This window comes from Paroedura picta, chromosome 5 (genome assembly GCF_049243985.1).
Source record: "Paroedura picta isolate Pp20150507F chromosome 5, Ppicta_v3.0, whole genome shotgun sequence".
Taxonomy (NCBI): Eukaryota; Metazoa; Chordata; class Lepidosauria; order Squamata; family Gekkonidae; genus Paroedura; species Paroedura picta.
The window spans coordinates 20,661,350-20,677,529 of NC_135373.1; the positions used below are offsets into that span (position 1 = coordinate 20,661,350).

A 16,180-nucleotide genomic window follows, 5' to 3' on the forward strand; every position below is an offset into this window, starting at 1 on the left:
CGAAAGATCTCGGATGCTAAGCAGGGTTGATCCTGGCTAGTATGTGGATGGGAGACCTCCAAGGATTTGGGTGGGGTTCCTCTAAGGCAGGGGTAGTCAAACTGCGGCCCTCCAGATGTCCATGGACTACAATTCCCAGGAGCCCCCTGCCAGCATTTGCTGGCAGGGGGCTCCTGGGAATTGTAGTCCATGGACATCTGGAGGGCTGCAGTTTGACTACCCCTGCTCTAAGGAGCACAGGGGTCAGGGCACAGAGGCAGGCAGTGGCAAACCAGCTCCAAACACCCCTTGCCTGGCTGCCAGGCAATCCTCGGGGCTCCTGGCTCCACGACACACATGCCACGCCATAACTGAATAGCCAAAAGATGGCCAGGGAGGCTTCTGGGTCCATTCGTGCTGGACAGAGCAGAGCTGGCATTGGTTTCATTTTGTTATTTCCTTGCTTCATCTGTATCCTGCCAATGGGGTCCCAAGGCGGCTTGCGCCATTTTCCTCCCTACCAGGTTTATCCTCACAACAACCCCCCTGCAAGGTAGGCTAGGCTAAGTCACCCAGCGAGTTTCCATGGCACGAGTGGGGATTTGTACCCGGATTTCCCAGATCCTAGGTGGACACTTTAACCACTGCACCATGCACCACGCAGAATGGACTACACAATCTTAAATATGATCACGTCGTCCCCTCCCAAAATGGTCAGTGATGGGCCTGGAGGGGTTTATTTATTTATTTATTATTTTATTTATCATACTTATATACCGCCCTCCCCGGAGGCTCAGGTTGGGAGGAGGAGAGGCCCCAGGTGGGCATGTCCACAGCGATGCTTCCCAACTATATTCTGCAGGATCGCACCACTTCTGGGGTTTTGAAAATCCTGAAGAATGTTTCAGGGGAAAAGGCTAGATAGATAGATTGATAGACAGACAGACAGACAGACAGACAGACAGACAGACAGAGTTAGCTTCTGGGAAAGTGTGGGATATGCATGTAAAAATAAATAAGATTTAAAAATTAAAATCTAGATTGCTTTTTACACAACAGATGTGTTTTTATTACATAACAATATGTCTTTGTATGGTCTTTGCCAGGGAACGGCAGATTGATCAAGAGGGAAAAACTGGGATGTGTCCGGTCCATTTGCTTCTTCCTGATTCAGGATCACTTCACGTCTGTAGCCCAAAAATAAACTCCCCTGGGGAAGACAGGAAGAAAGACAGTGTGCATCTAGGGCTGATGGAATCTTCCCTTGCCTCTCCTAAAACGGCTGCATGAGCTGCCATATTGTTTCTGAGTCCAAGAGATGCTGGTCAGGACCTTGAAAGCCCTTCAGGGCCGAGGACTCTCTGGCTGAGACGACCACCCCTTCCCACACGTCCCCCTGGGCACACGTCCCCTCTGTACGTAGAGACAGACAGATAGAGAGATGAGAGATGGGTGGATGGATGGGTGGATGGACGGGTGGACGGACGGACGGATGGATGGGTGGATGGATGAGTGGGTGGGTGGGAGAGGTAGATAGATAGATTGAAAGAAAGATATATAGAGATAGAGGATAAATTGAGAGAGAAATATAGAAATGGATGACAGAAATAAAGATGATATAAACCAGAGGTAGCCTAACCATGGCTCTGCAGATGTACTTGGACTACAATTCCCATGAACCCTTGCCAGCACTGGCAGGGGCTTATGAGAATTGTAGTCTATGGTCATCTGCAGAGCCACAGTTTGGCCACCCTTGATATAAATGAACCAATGACAGCCCAAAGGAACGGAATGTTGTTTGGGGCTTTAAAAATTCAGGACGTGTTCCTCAGGGAGGAGATGCTCAGCAGGGGCCCATGGACAGAGAGGGTGCCCAGCAGCTTCCTGCCCTCCCTCACTCTCTGGGGGTGCCCTCTGGACACTCACATGAGCAGGAGGGTCACCAGCATGGAGCTCAGGAACAGCCCCAGTAAAAGGAGAAGGACGCCGGTCTTGCGCAGGGAATCGGGATCCTGTAGTAAGTCCTGCAGGGAGGAGATGGGTTCCACCACCTCAACCGACGCCACCCCTGGTGGGGGGTTCAAGATGTCGTGGAACATGGCCTGCAGCTCCTTTTCCTTGCCCAGCCGCTTCACTGTCACTGCAGCAGGAAGGGAAGGAGGCAGGGGTCAGCTTGTGGCAGGAAATCTCTGGGAAGTACAGCAGATTGCTGGGCGCTAGAGACCAGTCCCCCTGGTGAGAAGGGCTGCTGTGGAAGGTAGATTCTGTGGCTTGATGCCCCACTGCAATCCTTCCCCTCCCCAAAACCTGCCCCCCCCAGGCTCCACTGCCCAAGTTTCCAGACAGATCCCCCCTCTGCAATGCCCCATCCCATAGGATCCTCTGAGCGGGTCAAGCCATCCTCCCTCCCTCCACATACAAGAATTGCTTTGCCATTCAGTTTCACTGGAGTTCCAACTCTGGGTTGGGAAATGGAGGACCCATATGCAGCCTGTCCTGAGGCAGCTGCATTGGCTGCCAGTTGTGGCCCAGTTCAGATTCAAAGTCTTGATGTTGACCTTTAAGGCCCTTCGCGGTCTGGGGACCACAAATCTAAGGGATCGTCTCTCACCCTATGTCCCTGGCAGGGCTTTGCAGTCCGCTGGTACCAACCTCCTGGCTATTACTGGCCTCAGGGATGCTCGCCGGGCCACGACCAGGGCCAGGGCCTTTTTGATCTTTTTATCTAGTGGAATAAGCTTCTGGAAGAGCTGCAGGCCCTCGGAGAGCTTTCTGCTTTCTGTAGGGCCTGCAATACGGTGTTCTTCCACCAGGTATATAGTCGGGGCCAGTGCTAGGGGAGGTGCTATGGATCCCCCTCAATAATGGCACCGAACATCCTGGTGCAGCTCAGTCTCCCCCTACGCCGTCCTCCAAATGAAGTTTTCACCATGTGTTGGGCCTGTAATGTTTCTATTGAGGTTTTGATGGGCATTTTATTGGGTTTTATTGTTGGATTATCTGTGGCGACCCGCCACGAGCCAGCTTTGAGAGCAGTGGGCTGTAAATCAAATCAATCATTCAATAAATTCCTGGAGATTTTGGCAGTCGAACAAAGCTTGGTTGTTTGGAGATTGCCTGTAATTCGGGGAGCTCCCCAGGTCCCACCTGGAGGCTGGCAACCCCCAGAGTGTGGTCTTCATGGCTGGGATACTGTTTCCTGCCCCGGCTGTTTAAAAGGCCTGCTCGGGAACCCAACGGTCATGCTAAGTTTGCTGAGATCTATGATTGGGAGAAGGAAGGCAGGGAGGGCCTGGGGGTGGCCAGCGTAAAGGCCCCCTCTGCAGGCAGGTTCTTTCCTCGTCCTCCGAAAAGGCCTCAGGGTCTCACCGTTGAGATAGAAGAACTTTCTGACCAGCACGTCGTCTTCCTCCGCGATCTCACAGGCGTAGGTTCCCCCGTGGGCTCCCGTCGTGGGTCGGATCAGGAAGGTCAAATCCATTCCGGTGTAAAGGACCTCGAAGTATGCCAGGTCCTGGCTTATGATCTGCGAGGGAAAGGGCAGAAAGAGAGGTGGTGTCACAGAAACGGGGAGGAGCCCTTTCTCCGAAGCAACCTCACTGTTTTTATTCCCGCAAGGGGCTCGGAGCAGCATGGAAGGTTCATTCCCTCCCCGTTCTGCTCTTCTGACAACCAACCCATGGGGCAAGCTCGGCAGACTTCATGACTGAGCAGGGATTGGGACTCGGTTCTCTCAGTCTTTCCCAACTTGTGGGTCAGGACCCAAGGAGGGTTGCTAGGCCTCTGGAAGCAGCCCTCCCTAACGCTCAGCTCAGCCCTCAGCATCCCTGTCTTTGTTTTCCTGGTCGCCAGCTTCTCACATCCTCATCTCTGCCTCCCTCTTTGGGACAAACACGGGAGGGAAGAACGTTGCAGTCGGTAATGTCACACTAGAAGCCGGAAGAGGTCGGCGGGTCAGAGGGAGCTGTTCCGTGAGCCTCCAAGCACACCTCCTTGAACTCTGGCTCTGGACCAGTGGAGGAGGAGGAGAAGGAGATGAACCCTCACCGGCTACTTGGGATTCGTAGCATTGGAGTCTGCAAAATCTGCCGTGCACATGATTCAAAAGGATATGAAGAATATCCTACAGGGGGCACCGAAGATAGGTAGGGGGCATATTCAGATTAGAAACTCCCTGATGTTTTTCAAATAGTCTCCTTCTGAGTCCTGATTGGCTACTTTGGAGACTTCCTGCTCCTTCGAGCCCACTTCCTCCCTGCTTGCCTACAGAACAGAACAGAACAGACTGAATGAACAGAACAGACATTTAGGTCTAACTCTCTCTCTCTCTCTCTCTCTCTCTCTCTCTCGCTCAACTCACTCTCTCCCTCTCTCCCCAAAGTTGTTTCTCTTCTAAATAAAGCTATTTTATTTTTTTAAGCATCTGAATTAATCCAGTGCAGCCAGGTGCCTCTTGACAACCTGTCTGTCCAGGTCAGCCTTCCACCCGGACACCATACCTTGCCTACTACCATTCCCTGACACGTCTATATTCTTCCTGGAAAACACAGAGGCAAAATAGGTATGGAGCCTTTCTGCTTTCTCTCTGACCTCTCTCAGAGTCTCTCCATCTTCACCCAACAGCAGACCTAGTAGGTTCCTCACTACATTTCTAGCTGAGAGAGAGAGAGAGAGAGAGAAGGGAAGAGCTTGTGAGGAGGAGGAGGAAATTGCCTTGAGCTAAGCAACCTGAGATAGGCAATTTGGAGATAAGCAAGGAAGGAAGAAGAAGAGTAGTAGTGGTAGTAGAATTTTATATCCTGCTTTTGACTATCCAAAGGAGCCTCAAAGCGGCTTACAAACACCTTTTCCTTTCCTCTCCCCACAGCAGACACCCTGTGAGATAGAGGTGGCTGAGAGAGTTCTGTGAGAATTGTGGCTGGCTCCAGGTCACCCAGCTGGCTGCATATGGAAGAAGGAGTGGCGAATCAAACCCGGTTCTCCAGATTACAGGCCACTTTTCTTGGCCGCTACACCACACTGTCTCTCGCTGTCCATCCTGCCTTATCTAATTGTCTTCCTGCAGCTCCCTTCGGGGTCTCCTTCTCTGTATATCAGACACTGTCTCTTCCAACAACAAATTTGGACTTGTGGGGCACTGTACCCAAAATGTACCCACTGTACTGGCTCTCCAGAACAAAGGGAAGTGGCAGAACAGGATCCTTCCTGTCCCTTCCTCTTTGCCTTTGAACGCTGCCGCTCTTCTTACTACATGCATAGTTTAGAGCCAGCGTGGTGTCATGGTTAAGAGCAGCGGTTTCTAATCTAGTGAGCCGGGGTTGATTCCCCGCTCTTCCGCATGTAGCCAGCTGGGCAACCATGGACTAGTCACAGTCCTGATAGGGCTGCTCTCACACAGATCTCTCAGAGCTCTCTGAGCCCACCTCCCTCACAGGATGTCTGTTGCAGGGAGAGGAAAGAGAAGGTAATTGTGTTCTTAGGCGGGGGGGGGGGGGGGGCAGGGACAGAGAAGATTGTGGACCAGATGGAAGCTTCTGCACTGAACCTCAGGTCTTTCCGTCCTGCTGAGACAGGGGTCTCAGGACAAGATAGTTGCCAAAAAAAGCCTTTCACACTTTGTTTCATACTTGGGTGGAGACAGATGGGGCCAGCAACAAATGGTAAAGTTAAAGCTGTAAATCACTAACATAGACAGTTTTATTTCTCCTATATGTTTTTGTGAACTACAATTGAATTTGAGGGGACTGATTGGCTGTTTTGGCACAGAATTATCCTATGTATTTGAATGTTGTGACATGGTTTACTAATTTCACAGAATTAACTTCTGCTTTATATTCCCTCTGTTATGATGGTTGTTCATTAGTCTGAGGAAGAGTGCTTGCACTCGAAAGCTCACACCTGGAATAAATCTTTGTTGATCTTAAAGGTGCCACTGGACTCTGATTTTATGGATGGAAGAGTTTAATTTGTTTCTTATTTGAACCACCAGGGGGCGCGAGACCGTCCACCACCGCTTGAGAGCCTGAAACTCTCAACATGAAACGAATTTCTCAGTCCCTCAATTTGGAAAATAAGGGACAGAATTTTTAAGAGCTTGCCATTGCCACCAAATAGGATACATGCGTCACAGAATTCAGATCTCCCTTTCCCACAACAAGCCACAGACCGAAAGCCTGTCTGCCGCCCTCCAGGTGTCCATGCACTACAATTCCCATGAGCCCCTGCCAGCATTTACTGGCAGGAACTCATGGGAATTGTAGTCCATGGACATCTGGAGGGCCACAGTTTGACCACCCCTGGGCTAAGGTTTGGATGCATCCCATCCAGCTTCTGTCCATCTTTAGTCATTTTATATGTATGTATGTATTTATTTAATTTCTACACCACTGCTCCTAGACCAGATAGACCAGATAGGCTTACAACGTAACACATCCATAAGAATCAACATAGATGTTTTAAAAATCCTCCGACCCTCCCCAACTACCCCCTCCCCTACCAGCTGTAAAGTTGCTGTGTCTGGGAAGATGTAATGCAGGCAGGATGCCCGAGGGCACAGGAAGAGGACCAGATCTTCTTTGCCCTGGCCTCAACCAAACACCTGGCGGAAGAACTCCATCCTCCGGGGTCTGCGGAACTGAAGAAGTTCCATCAGGGCCCTTATCTGTTCTGGGAGCTCATTCCACCAGGTGGGGGCCGGAGCTGGAAAAGGCCCAGATCCTGGTCGGGGCCAGGCAAACTTCATTAGGGCCAGGGACCTCCAACCTGTTTGTACCCACAAAGTGCAGAGCTCTGTGGGGGGCATAGGGGGTTAAACAGTCCCTCGTATACACTGGGCCCAGCCCACATTTTATCTGTATTTTTCCTTAGATGTGATTTTATTGCAATGCAACGTGCCCTGAGTCTCAAGAGAAAGGTTGGAAACCAATATCATTATAAAGAAAATAAATACAAATAAGTAAACAAGTGCTGGGGGTTCTCTTGTGAGGCCTGGTCTGGGCCCAGGAACCGTCACTTACGTCCTTGGCAAACTTCCACCGGATTATGGTCTCGGGGGGAATTGTAAACTTCACGGTGCAGCGCAGAATGGTGATGTCCCCTTCTGCTTTGTGAACATACCGAACTGAGGGAATGCGGACAGAGACAGAGACAGAGACAGAGACAGAGAGGGGGAACTTTCCGTTAGAAAGGCCCTGATCCTGGTATTTTATTGACATTTTATCAACATTGAGATAAAGACTCAAAGACTAAGAAAAGAAAAATAAACAGCATAAGAGCTGAGAACAAAGTGAAAGATAAATCAGAACATCAGTTTTCAATTTCTCAGCCCCAGAAACCTGTAATATTAACTAGTGGCAAAATCACATTCGACACAGAAGTCGCTGGCTTGCTCTCAAATTCTTAGAAACTATTAAAATCCCCCCTCTTTCTTTTTCCATCTCTAACAAATCTTATTGGAAGCTTCACCTTCACTCAATTTGTTTGTTTCCCCCTTGCTCTGCAAGAGAAGGGCCCTAAGAGTCAGCGTGGTGTTTGGTTAATTGATGTCTGCAGTCTGGAGGTCAGCTGTAATTCTAGAAGCTCTCCAGGCCTCACCTGGAGGTGGGTGGGAAGCAACTCCTAGCTGGGCACTCTCAATGTAAAGGGAGAGGAGAGAAGTAAGTATAGTTGCCAACAGGTCCTGGACAAAAATGTCTTGTCCTTGTTCTCGGGAGTGAAAATGGGCATAGGGATGTTATTGTTGCTGTTTTCTCCTGGCTTGCTGGCAACCATAGAAGACAGCTTTCTGTTATACTGGGGTCCAGACAAACCGAAGAAGAAGAAGAAGAAGAAGAAGAAGAAGAAGAAGAAGAAGAAGAAGAAGAAGAAGAAGAAGAAGAAGAACTTCTTATATGCCGCTTTTCTCTACCCGAAGGAGTCCCAAAGTAGCTTACAGTCGCCTTCCCATTCCTCTCCCCACAACAGACACCCTGTGAGGGAGGTGAGGCTGAGAGAGCCCTGATATCACTGCTCGGTCAGAACAGCTTTATCAGTGCTGTGGCGAGCCCAGGGTCACCCAGCTGGCTGCATGTGGGGGAGTGCAGAATCGAACCCGGTCCGCACTCCAAGAACTAAGAACTCCATCTGCCATGGGTATGCTGAGAGCCCATGTATTTTCGTTGTCGGACTAGCCTCTGGGAGACCCAAGTTTGAATCCCCACCCTGCCATAGATGCTGGCTGGGTGGCCTTGGACCAGCCGCATAATCTTGGCCTGTCCTACCTCACAGGGCTGCTGTGAGCATTAAGTGGAGAGGACAAAAATTGAGAAATGGCCAAACGTATAGCATTGGTCAGAGAAAAGTCTTTCACTTCAATAACTTTATGGCATTTTGGAAACCTTTTATTAACTTCTTGTAGGAAAGAGGAAAAAATTAATGGGTGACTTGTGATTTTGGAGATTATAGAAGGTAAATGTAGAATATTTTACCCATCTGTACACCGCCCGTGGCGCCGCGGGCGCCATCTGTACACCGCCCGTGGCGCCGCGGGCGCCACGGACTAAATAAAAGAGTAAGGGGTTCTGGGGCGGGATGTGTCCGGGATGAGGAAGGGTCCGGATTGGACCCTTCCTCATGACAGACAACCGGAGGGACCAATCGGCAGGCGCGAAGCGCCTGCCGATTGGTCCCTCCGATTCCCAGCCCGAGCAACTGCGAGCCGCGCGCAGCGCGGCTCGCAGTTGCTCCCGGCCTGACGCGGTGAGAGGCGCAAAGCGCCTCTCGCCGCATCAGACCGCCCCCCGAGGGAGACCCCGGCAGTCGCGCAGAGCGCGGCTGCCGGGGGCTCCCTGCCCGGCAGCCTGATGCGGTGAGAGGCGCGAAGCGCCTCTCGCCGCGTCAGGCTGCCGCCACCGAAAACACAAAACTCCAGCTGCTCACCTGACCTCCAAAGCCACAGCCTCCGAGGCCCCAAGGGAGCCTTCGGCAGTCACCGCAGCCCTGGGAGCCCCGGCAGCCGCAACATGGAACCAAAAAAACAAACCCCGGAGCAGCCTTTCGCCCCTTCAAGCCGGCGCGCCGGTGAGAAGCGGCAGGATAAAGAAAAAAAAACCCCGGAGCAGCCTTCCGCCCCTTCAAGCCGCCGCGTCGGCGAGAAGCGGCAGGATAAAAAAAAACAAACCCCGGAGCAGCCTTTCGCCCCTTCAAGCCGGCACGCCGGCGAGAAGTGGCAGGATTAAAACAAACAAACCCCGGAGCAGCCTTCTGCCCCTTCAAGCCGGCGCGCCGGCGAGAAGCGGCAGGATAAAAAGAAAAAAAACCCCGGAGCAGCCTTTCGCCCCTTCAAGCCGGCGTGCCGGCGAGAAGCGGCAGGATAAAAAAAAAAAAAAACGGAGCAGCCTTACGCCCCTTCAAGCCGGCTTCGTGCCTCCCGAGGTATTCCTTCTGCTTCCCAGACCCAGCAACTGCAAGCCGCGCACAGCGTGGCTCGCAGTTGCTCCCGGCCCGCCGCCCGAAGCCTCCCTGCTTCGTGCCTCCCGATCCAACCCCCTCCAACCTCGCCCGGCTGCTGAGAAGACGCGCCATCCCCGGCCAGCCCCAAGAGGCAGCAAGAGGATGATGCCAAGGCCGCGGCTTGCATGCCCTGCCCACGCCCGCAGACTGGAGGAAAAGCCCGACGCGAGAGCCGCTGGCCGCCGATCGCCAGAGAGCCGGTGCCCGGAGGACACAGACGCCGGGAGAGGCACCCGGCCCCGCCCACCCGTGCGCGCACCCCGCGCCATCGCTAGCCGCCCGACCCCGCTCTCTCCTGAGCCTAACCTCTGCAGTCTCGCCCAGCTTCGCCCAGCTGCCGCCATTGGCTGCAGAGCCACCCACACGACCCAACAGCCTCTGCAGCCGCTACGAAGACGAAGACGCCCCACCCACGACCAGGCCCAAGAGGCGGAGCCCGCCAGCCGCGCCCGCCTACCGCCACCAGCAGCAAAACAACAATGTCACGCCCGCGGCTCACGTGCCCTGCCAAGAGCCAATGACCGCCCAGAAAGCCCGCTGCGAGAGCCGCTTCCCCCCCGCCGCCGATCGCAAGACGCTGCAACAGGCACCTGGCCCCGCCCGCACCCAGCACCGCCGCCGCCAATGACCTGCCCAACCCCGCTCTCTCCCGAGCCCACCTCTGACGCTCCGTTCTACGCAGGCACCACCAACGGTAGGAAGGCTCCAAGCACGCCACCTGGCCAGCCTCACCTGCGGGGGGCCCGGTTTGGATGCTGCCAGCCGGTCCGGGAAGGGTCTCATGGTGCCTAGCTCCCGCTGTATTTAGGAGACAGCGGGCTTATTTACTAGTCTTAATATGAAGAAACATATGTACTGCATAATCAGATATAATGTATGGTTTATGGGCTGGAGAAATATAAAAAAGTATATAAGAGCCAGCGTTGTATTGCGGTTAAGAGCCTCGGCTTCTAACCTGGCAAGCTGGGTTTGATTCCACGCTCCTATTCCACATACAGCCAGCTGTGTGACCTTTGGCCAGTTACAGTCCTGATAGTGCTGTTCTGACCAAGCATTTCTGTCAGAGTATCAGCCACTTTGACACTCCTTCAGGCAGTGAAAAGCAGGGTATAAAAAACTTACTCTTCTTCTAATGAAAGAGATGTAAGATGTCTGTACTTGTCCCCCCCCCTATTTTTCTCCTCTTCAGTGTGTACAAAAACTTTAATAAACATTCAGTTTTAAATAGCCAGCCACAGTGGGTTCACATTAATGGAGAAAGGTATGAATGAATGAAATAAATAAATTCTGGGAATTAATCTCCGGAAGCCACTCTAGTCATGGCTCTCCAGTTTTTCATTCCTTCCTCCTTTGACCCAAAGGGAGCTCAGGATGCCAACCTCCAGGTGCAACCCCAGGTTCTCCCAGAATTACAGCTGATCTCCAAACAACAGAATTCACCTCCCTTTGAGGAAAGGGCAGATTTGGGAGAAGGATTGGGCAGCGTCATATCTCCACAGAGCCCCCATGTATCCCCAAATCTGGCTTTCCCATGACACCTTCCACAAATCTCCTGGAATATCCCAACATCCCTTGCAACCCTAGGATGGAGCAAAACGGAGGTTCCTGAGAAAGGTACACATGAGTCTCATAAGGAAATGGAATGTGTGACAAATACACAAACAACAAATCTAGGAGTGGGGGCAAACGGGGCATACTTGGGCAGTCGATGGGCAGCGGGCAATCCGTGACGTGGCAAGAGTCACATCTGTAGGAACGGGCCTCCTTCTGGAACCCTGAAAGGGGGAACAACGGTGGCTAAGATGGGTGAATAGAAGGCAGGGACAGCGGGGTGAAGGGGGGCCCCCTCCGAATGGGGAAGGAGGAGAGGGAAGCACTGTGGTTTTGGACTCACCGCATGGCGGGATGCAGGCTGGAGCTGTAGAGGAAACAGGATTCGGTGCATTAGTGAAGATCAGTGCGGGTGCCCTCTGAAACGATCTTCCCAATTGACATTTTGTTCAAGTTGCATAAGAATAAGGTTGTTTAATGATGGGACAAAACAGACTGTTTCAAAACGGTACACGATAACTGCCCGAAAAAGACTCCCAACAGTTTAGAAAAGTCAATGGAGAACAAAAGCAGGATTTTATAAAATTGTCCTCTGTATTCGGGTCATGACGGCGCCAGGCAGGCCTCACAGGGGAGGGAGTTCCCGAGCCGAAGAGGTCCTCTCCCTTGCCTCCATCCGCCAGGCTGTGCATGGGCGGAGATGGGGCAGTTAGTGTGGTGCAATGGTTAGCAGGTCAGTCTTGTGTTCGAATCCCCACAGGGCCCTGAGGCTCAGTGGGTGATACTGGGACAGCCACTTCCTCTTGGCCTGCCCTACAGGGTAGCTGTTGGGTGTAAAATGGGGAGAACGAGGTAGGCTGCTCTGGAGGGAGGGGCAGATAAAAAATATAATAGGGAGGATATAACTGAGGGCCAATTTAACAGCATCTAATTTATTTAATATTTATATTTATTATATTTCTATATTGCCCAGGGCGGTTTACATAAAACATATGGGAGTACATTATAACCATACTAGTTATTAAGCCTGCTGTAAAATGAATACAGCAGGCGCTAGCCGTTCCCAACTGCCCTGGCAGCGCTACCCGGGCAGCTGGGAAGGACCCCCCCCTGAACTACCCCCCCCACACACACACACAGGCTGAAGCCATTCCCAGGGTGAAGGTTTGGCCACGTGGAGGGTTGGGTGGGTTGGGAGGAGCTTTACGCCTCCCAACTGGTCTGTGCTGGGGCAAGGAGCCAATCAGCAGCCGTGCGATTGGCGCTTTGGGGCCGGACTGACAAGCGGAGGGCCCAATCGGGAGGCGCGTCGGGCGGAAGGGGCCAATAGGCACCCTTCCTCATCCCGGACAGGGCCCACACTAAGGGCCCTTAGTCTTTTATTTCTACCGCACCCGTGGTGCGGTTTAAAGAGGGGCAAGTTGATCTAGGCAAGAAGTTCATTCTAAATTTTGGCCATTTTTGGCTTGATAGTTCCAAACCCAGGACTTTTCATTTGCTTTTGTCAGGCCTATAAAATAGGGTCACCACTGCTGTTACTAGCGGAAGTTTCCAGCGGGTTGCCCAGGGAAGCCCCACACAGAGTGTGTTACGGCAGTCTGACCTTCCTTTTACTGGAGTGTAAAAAATAGCAGGGAGGCTGTAGAAGAGGGTCAGCTGGCATGTCAGCTCAAGCTGGTAAAAGCCCTTTGAGCCAACGAAGTGCCTTTCGTCACCCCCTAATAAGGCTGCCAGCTCCAGCTCTGGAAAATCCTGGAGATTTGGGGGCACAGCTTGCAGAGGGCAGAGTCTAAGGGAGTCAGGGACTTCAGGAAGGATCTAGTTCCAAAGCTCCTGTCAAGCCATGCAACCCTTAGGATGGAAAGCCCCTCCCCCTGATGAAGCCAGGCCCAGCTACGGCTTGTCAGAGACGGTCAGAGAGGCTTTTGACCCTGCTTAGCATCCGGGGCCTCCTTGGTGATCTCCCACCTGAGTGCTAACCAGAGCCGACCCTTCTTTGCTTCCGGGATCTGATGGGATTGGGTCAGCCCGGGCCATCCAGGTCACAGCACGGTGACACCTCACCGCAGCCCCCGGGGGACACCAGTCACTGGGCCTGCTTACTGGAAACCATTCTAGGCGACTCTGGGGCCAGAGTCGGTAGGATTTGGGGTGGGGAGGGAACGCAGTGGAGTAGAATGCTATGGAGTCCACCCTCCAAAGCAGCCCTTTGCCCCGCAGGAACTGACCCCTTTTGTCTGGAAATGAGCCATAATTCCACCTGGGATGCCTAAAACAACCCATGAGAAACCAAAAGTGGGAAAGGTTTTGGAATGGTCCACCCATGGGAGCCATTCTCTCCCCCCACCTCCCCAGCCTCCCAACGTTACCTGCTTGGAGCCCCTCCACTTCCTTTTGAACCTTTGCCGCAGCCTCCGGTATGGCTTGACGATATGGCACTGCGGGGAGAGACACAGGTGGGTGCCCTGGGCTGAGTTCTTTCAGTATAGAAACTTGAATTCCGCACGCAAGGAAAAAGAGTGCGCACATTGGTGAGCCAACCTTTAAGGCCACTCACATCTGATTCCTGCCCCATTGCTTTTCTCTTCCTCTGCCCCCACTGCTCCTCCCCTCTCAATTCAGCCTGGTCTTCCCTTCCCGGAGCCACCCCCCCCACACACCTCCCTTCATTCTGTGCTTGGTTAACAGCTGTAAATGTCTTTCATTTCCAGGCACATGGGGATAAACTGGAGTAATGATTACCGATAGGTTTTCGATGTATTTTAAAATTTTTAATTTCTAGTTTATTTTGAACCCATTGCGAGCCACCCTGAGACCGCTTGGAGAGGAGCGGCCTATAAATCAGAACATCAAGTAAACAAATATTTAATGGCCTACATTTGTATTCCACTTTTCTCACTGAGACTCAGTTGCAGAAATATATATTTGTAAAAGGTTCAGTCCAAGAAGGGATGCAGTAGAACCAACGTAGACGAAAAATGGGCGCAAGGCACTGATGCACCACAGCAGGGAGATGTTTTTGTGGGATTCAGGGAGTTATATTCTACGATAAGGTGTTTGGAAACCCTTCCTGCAAGCAAAGAGGCCTGGCTCTAGTAGAAGAGACTAAGGGGGACTTTCTGAGCTGAGTAGTAGTTAGGGTCGCCAGCTCTAGGTTGGGGGAACGGGTTTGGGGAGGGAAGATCTCAGCAAAGTATAATGCCATAGAATCCACCTTCCCAAATGTCCGTTTTCTCTGGGGGAAGTGATCTCGGTCACGTGGAGATAAATGGTGATGTTGGGAAATCCCCAGGTGCTGCCTGGAGGTTGGCAACTGTGGATATGATGCAAGTCAGTATTTTAACAATCTGGACTTTCCTCTTCCGCTTGCGCTGTTTACGTCAGCCTTTTAAAACCTTTTGACCATGGAGGAGACCCTGAAATAATTTTTCAGACTTCAAGGAGCCCCGGAAGTGATGTCAGATGGCCACACACCCCTGCCACGCCCCTCCAAAAGTGACAGCACTGTCAACACCCTTGGCCCTCCTTTTGCTCCCTCCCCCTGCCTTTTCTACTACTATGACAGCTATGTATCATGAAGGTCGGAAAGAAGAGGAGGGGCTGGGAAGACAGCCAAGACCCTTCCCCCCCCCCATACCATGCCACTTGAGAACTCCCACGGGCCCCTGGTTGGGAATGCTTTAGGTGATCAAGTTTTCTTTCTTTTCCCTACCAGGAATGCATAGACCCAACAGAGACGAAGATCCTGTGCACACCCACCTCGGAGTCTGTCCCCTGGAATCCACAAGGACATGCATCCAGGTAAGCATGCAAGGGTGTCAAAAATTACTTTTTAGCTGCCTTGGGCCCCTGCAACAAGGCCTGCTAGGAAGAAGTTCTGGGAAGAATCGATACCTACCCTTGGCCATGCCTTTCTCTTCCAGGTAAAAGAGGATCCTGCCAAAAATGTCTTTCAGCTTTTCCATTTCAGACACACCTGGGAAAATGAGACAGGTGGTGAAGAGCTCTCCTACAGCCTCTCTGTTTAGGCGGTTACCTCTAGAGGCGGGGGGGGGGGGGGGCTGGGGGGGGGAAAGGGGCAGGGCCTCCTCTGTCAGAGTACCTACTCATTCTATAAGCTGAGGGTTGAGGTGTTACTTAGCAAAATCTCTCAAGCGAAGCAGCACATTGCTACAGTCTCCCCACCTTGAAGCTTTAGAACAGGGGTAGTCAACCTATGGTCCTCCAGATGTCCATGGACTACAATTCCCATGAGCCCCTGCCAGCAGGACATCTGGAGGACCACAGGTTGACTATCCCTGCTTTAGAGCACTTTCCCGAAAGACACTGAAAGAAATCACAACTTTTGAATTTCTGGCCAAACCTTGAGGTCTACCTTTGGATGCTGCCCTCCTCATCTTTCAAGGTCAGAGTTCCCCAACGTGGCACCCACTGACACCTTCCCGGAAAGTCGCCAAGTATTTTAAAAAAATGGCTGGGGCTTTTGCCCAACAAGACTCCTCATTGCCTATTAAAGGTTTCATTGGCTTTGCAATTGAAAAAAAATTGTTGCCAAACAGTTACTATATGACTGAAGGTAAACCATGGCGGCCATTTTGAAGCTGGCTCCACCCTCTCTGGTGGCCATTTTGTGGCTTGTGTCCAAATTCCAGAAGTGCTGGCTCAAAAAGGTCAGGGAACCTTGGTGACTAAATGCCATGAACTTTACAAAACACGAACCATCTACTCTGCTTGACCCGAGGCGCGACTCTTTAAGTGCAGCTCTGAAATGGACGCTACTTACCCACCTGGATTTTGACGTATGGCTGAAAGGCGGCCGTTAGAGCACTCAGGCAGGCCTTTTGCTGGCCATTAGCATAGCCCAGAAAGTACTCGCAGACCCGAATGCGCTTGCCCTCCGTGGAGAAGCAGTATAAGCAGGCTCCAGCCTGAGAGGAGAAGGCCAGCCAAAGAAGCACGGGGTACTCTGTGGGTGTCATCCCCAATGGGTAGGAAGGCCCCAGGGATCCCCTGGAGATGGAATGCTCAAGAAAAGAACCCCTTAGTGATGTCATAAAGGTAAAGGTATCCCCTGTGCAAGCACCGAGTCATGTCACCCTTGGGGTGACGCCCTCCAGCGTTTTCAAGGCAGACTCAATACAGGGTGGCCTTGCCAGTGCCT

At 52.1% G+C, this 16,180-nt stretch overlaps 1 protein-coding gene across 3 annotated transcripts; it reads right to left on the reverse strand.

Annotated features, from left to right (window-relative positions):
* Positions 1-1,047: 1,047 nt before the first annotated feature.
* Positions 1,048-16,015, reverse strand: LOC143838977 (sperm acrosome membrane-associated protein 6-like). 3 transcript variants are annotated; one of them, XM_077340861.1, is made up of 9 exons: positions 15,803-16,015; positions 14,918-14,995; positions 13,389-13,457; positions 11,363-11,386; positions 11,166-11,243; positions 6,996-7,099; positions 3,349-3,505; positions 1,906-2,119; positions 1,048-1,189 (listed from the first exon to the last, which is right to left on the reverse strand). In XM_077340861.1, the coding sequence occupies exons 1-9, from the start codon at positions 15,996-15,998 to the stop codon at positions 1,156-1,158; spliced, it is 954 nt and encodes a 317-aa protein (XP_077196976.1). In that variant the 5' UTR covers positions 15,999-16,015; the 3' UTR covers positions 1,048-1,155. The 3 variants fall into 3 exon arrangements, with proteins under 3 accessions (XP_077196976.1, XP_077196978.1, XP_077196977.1); XM_077340863.1 differs by lacking the exon at positions 14,918-14,995; XM_077340862.1 differs by lacking the exon at positions 11,166-11,243.
* Positions 16,016-16,180: the final 165 nt, after the last annotated feature.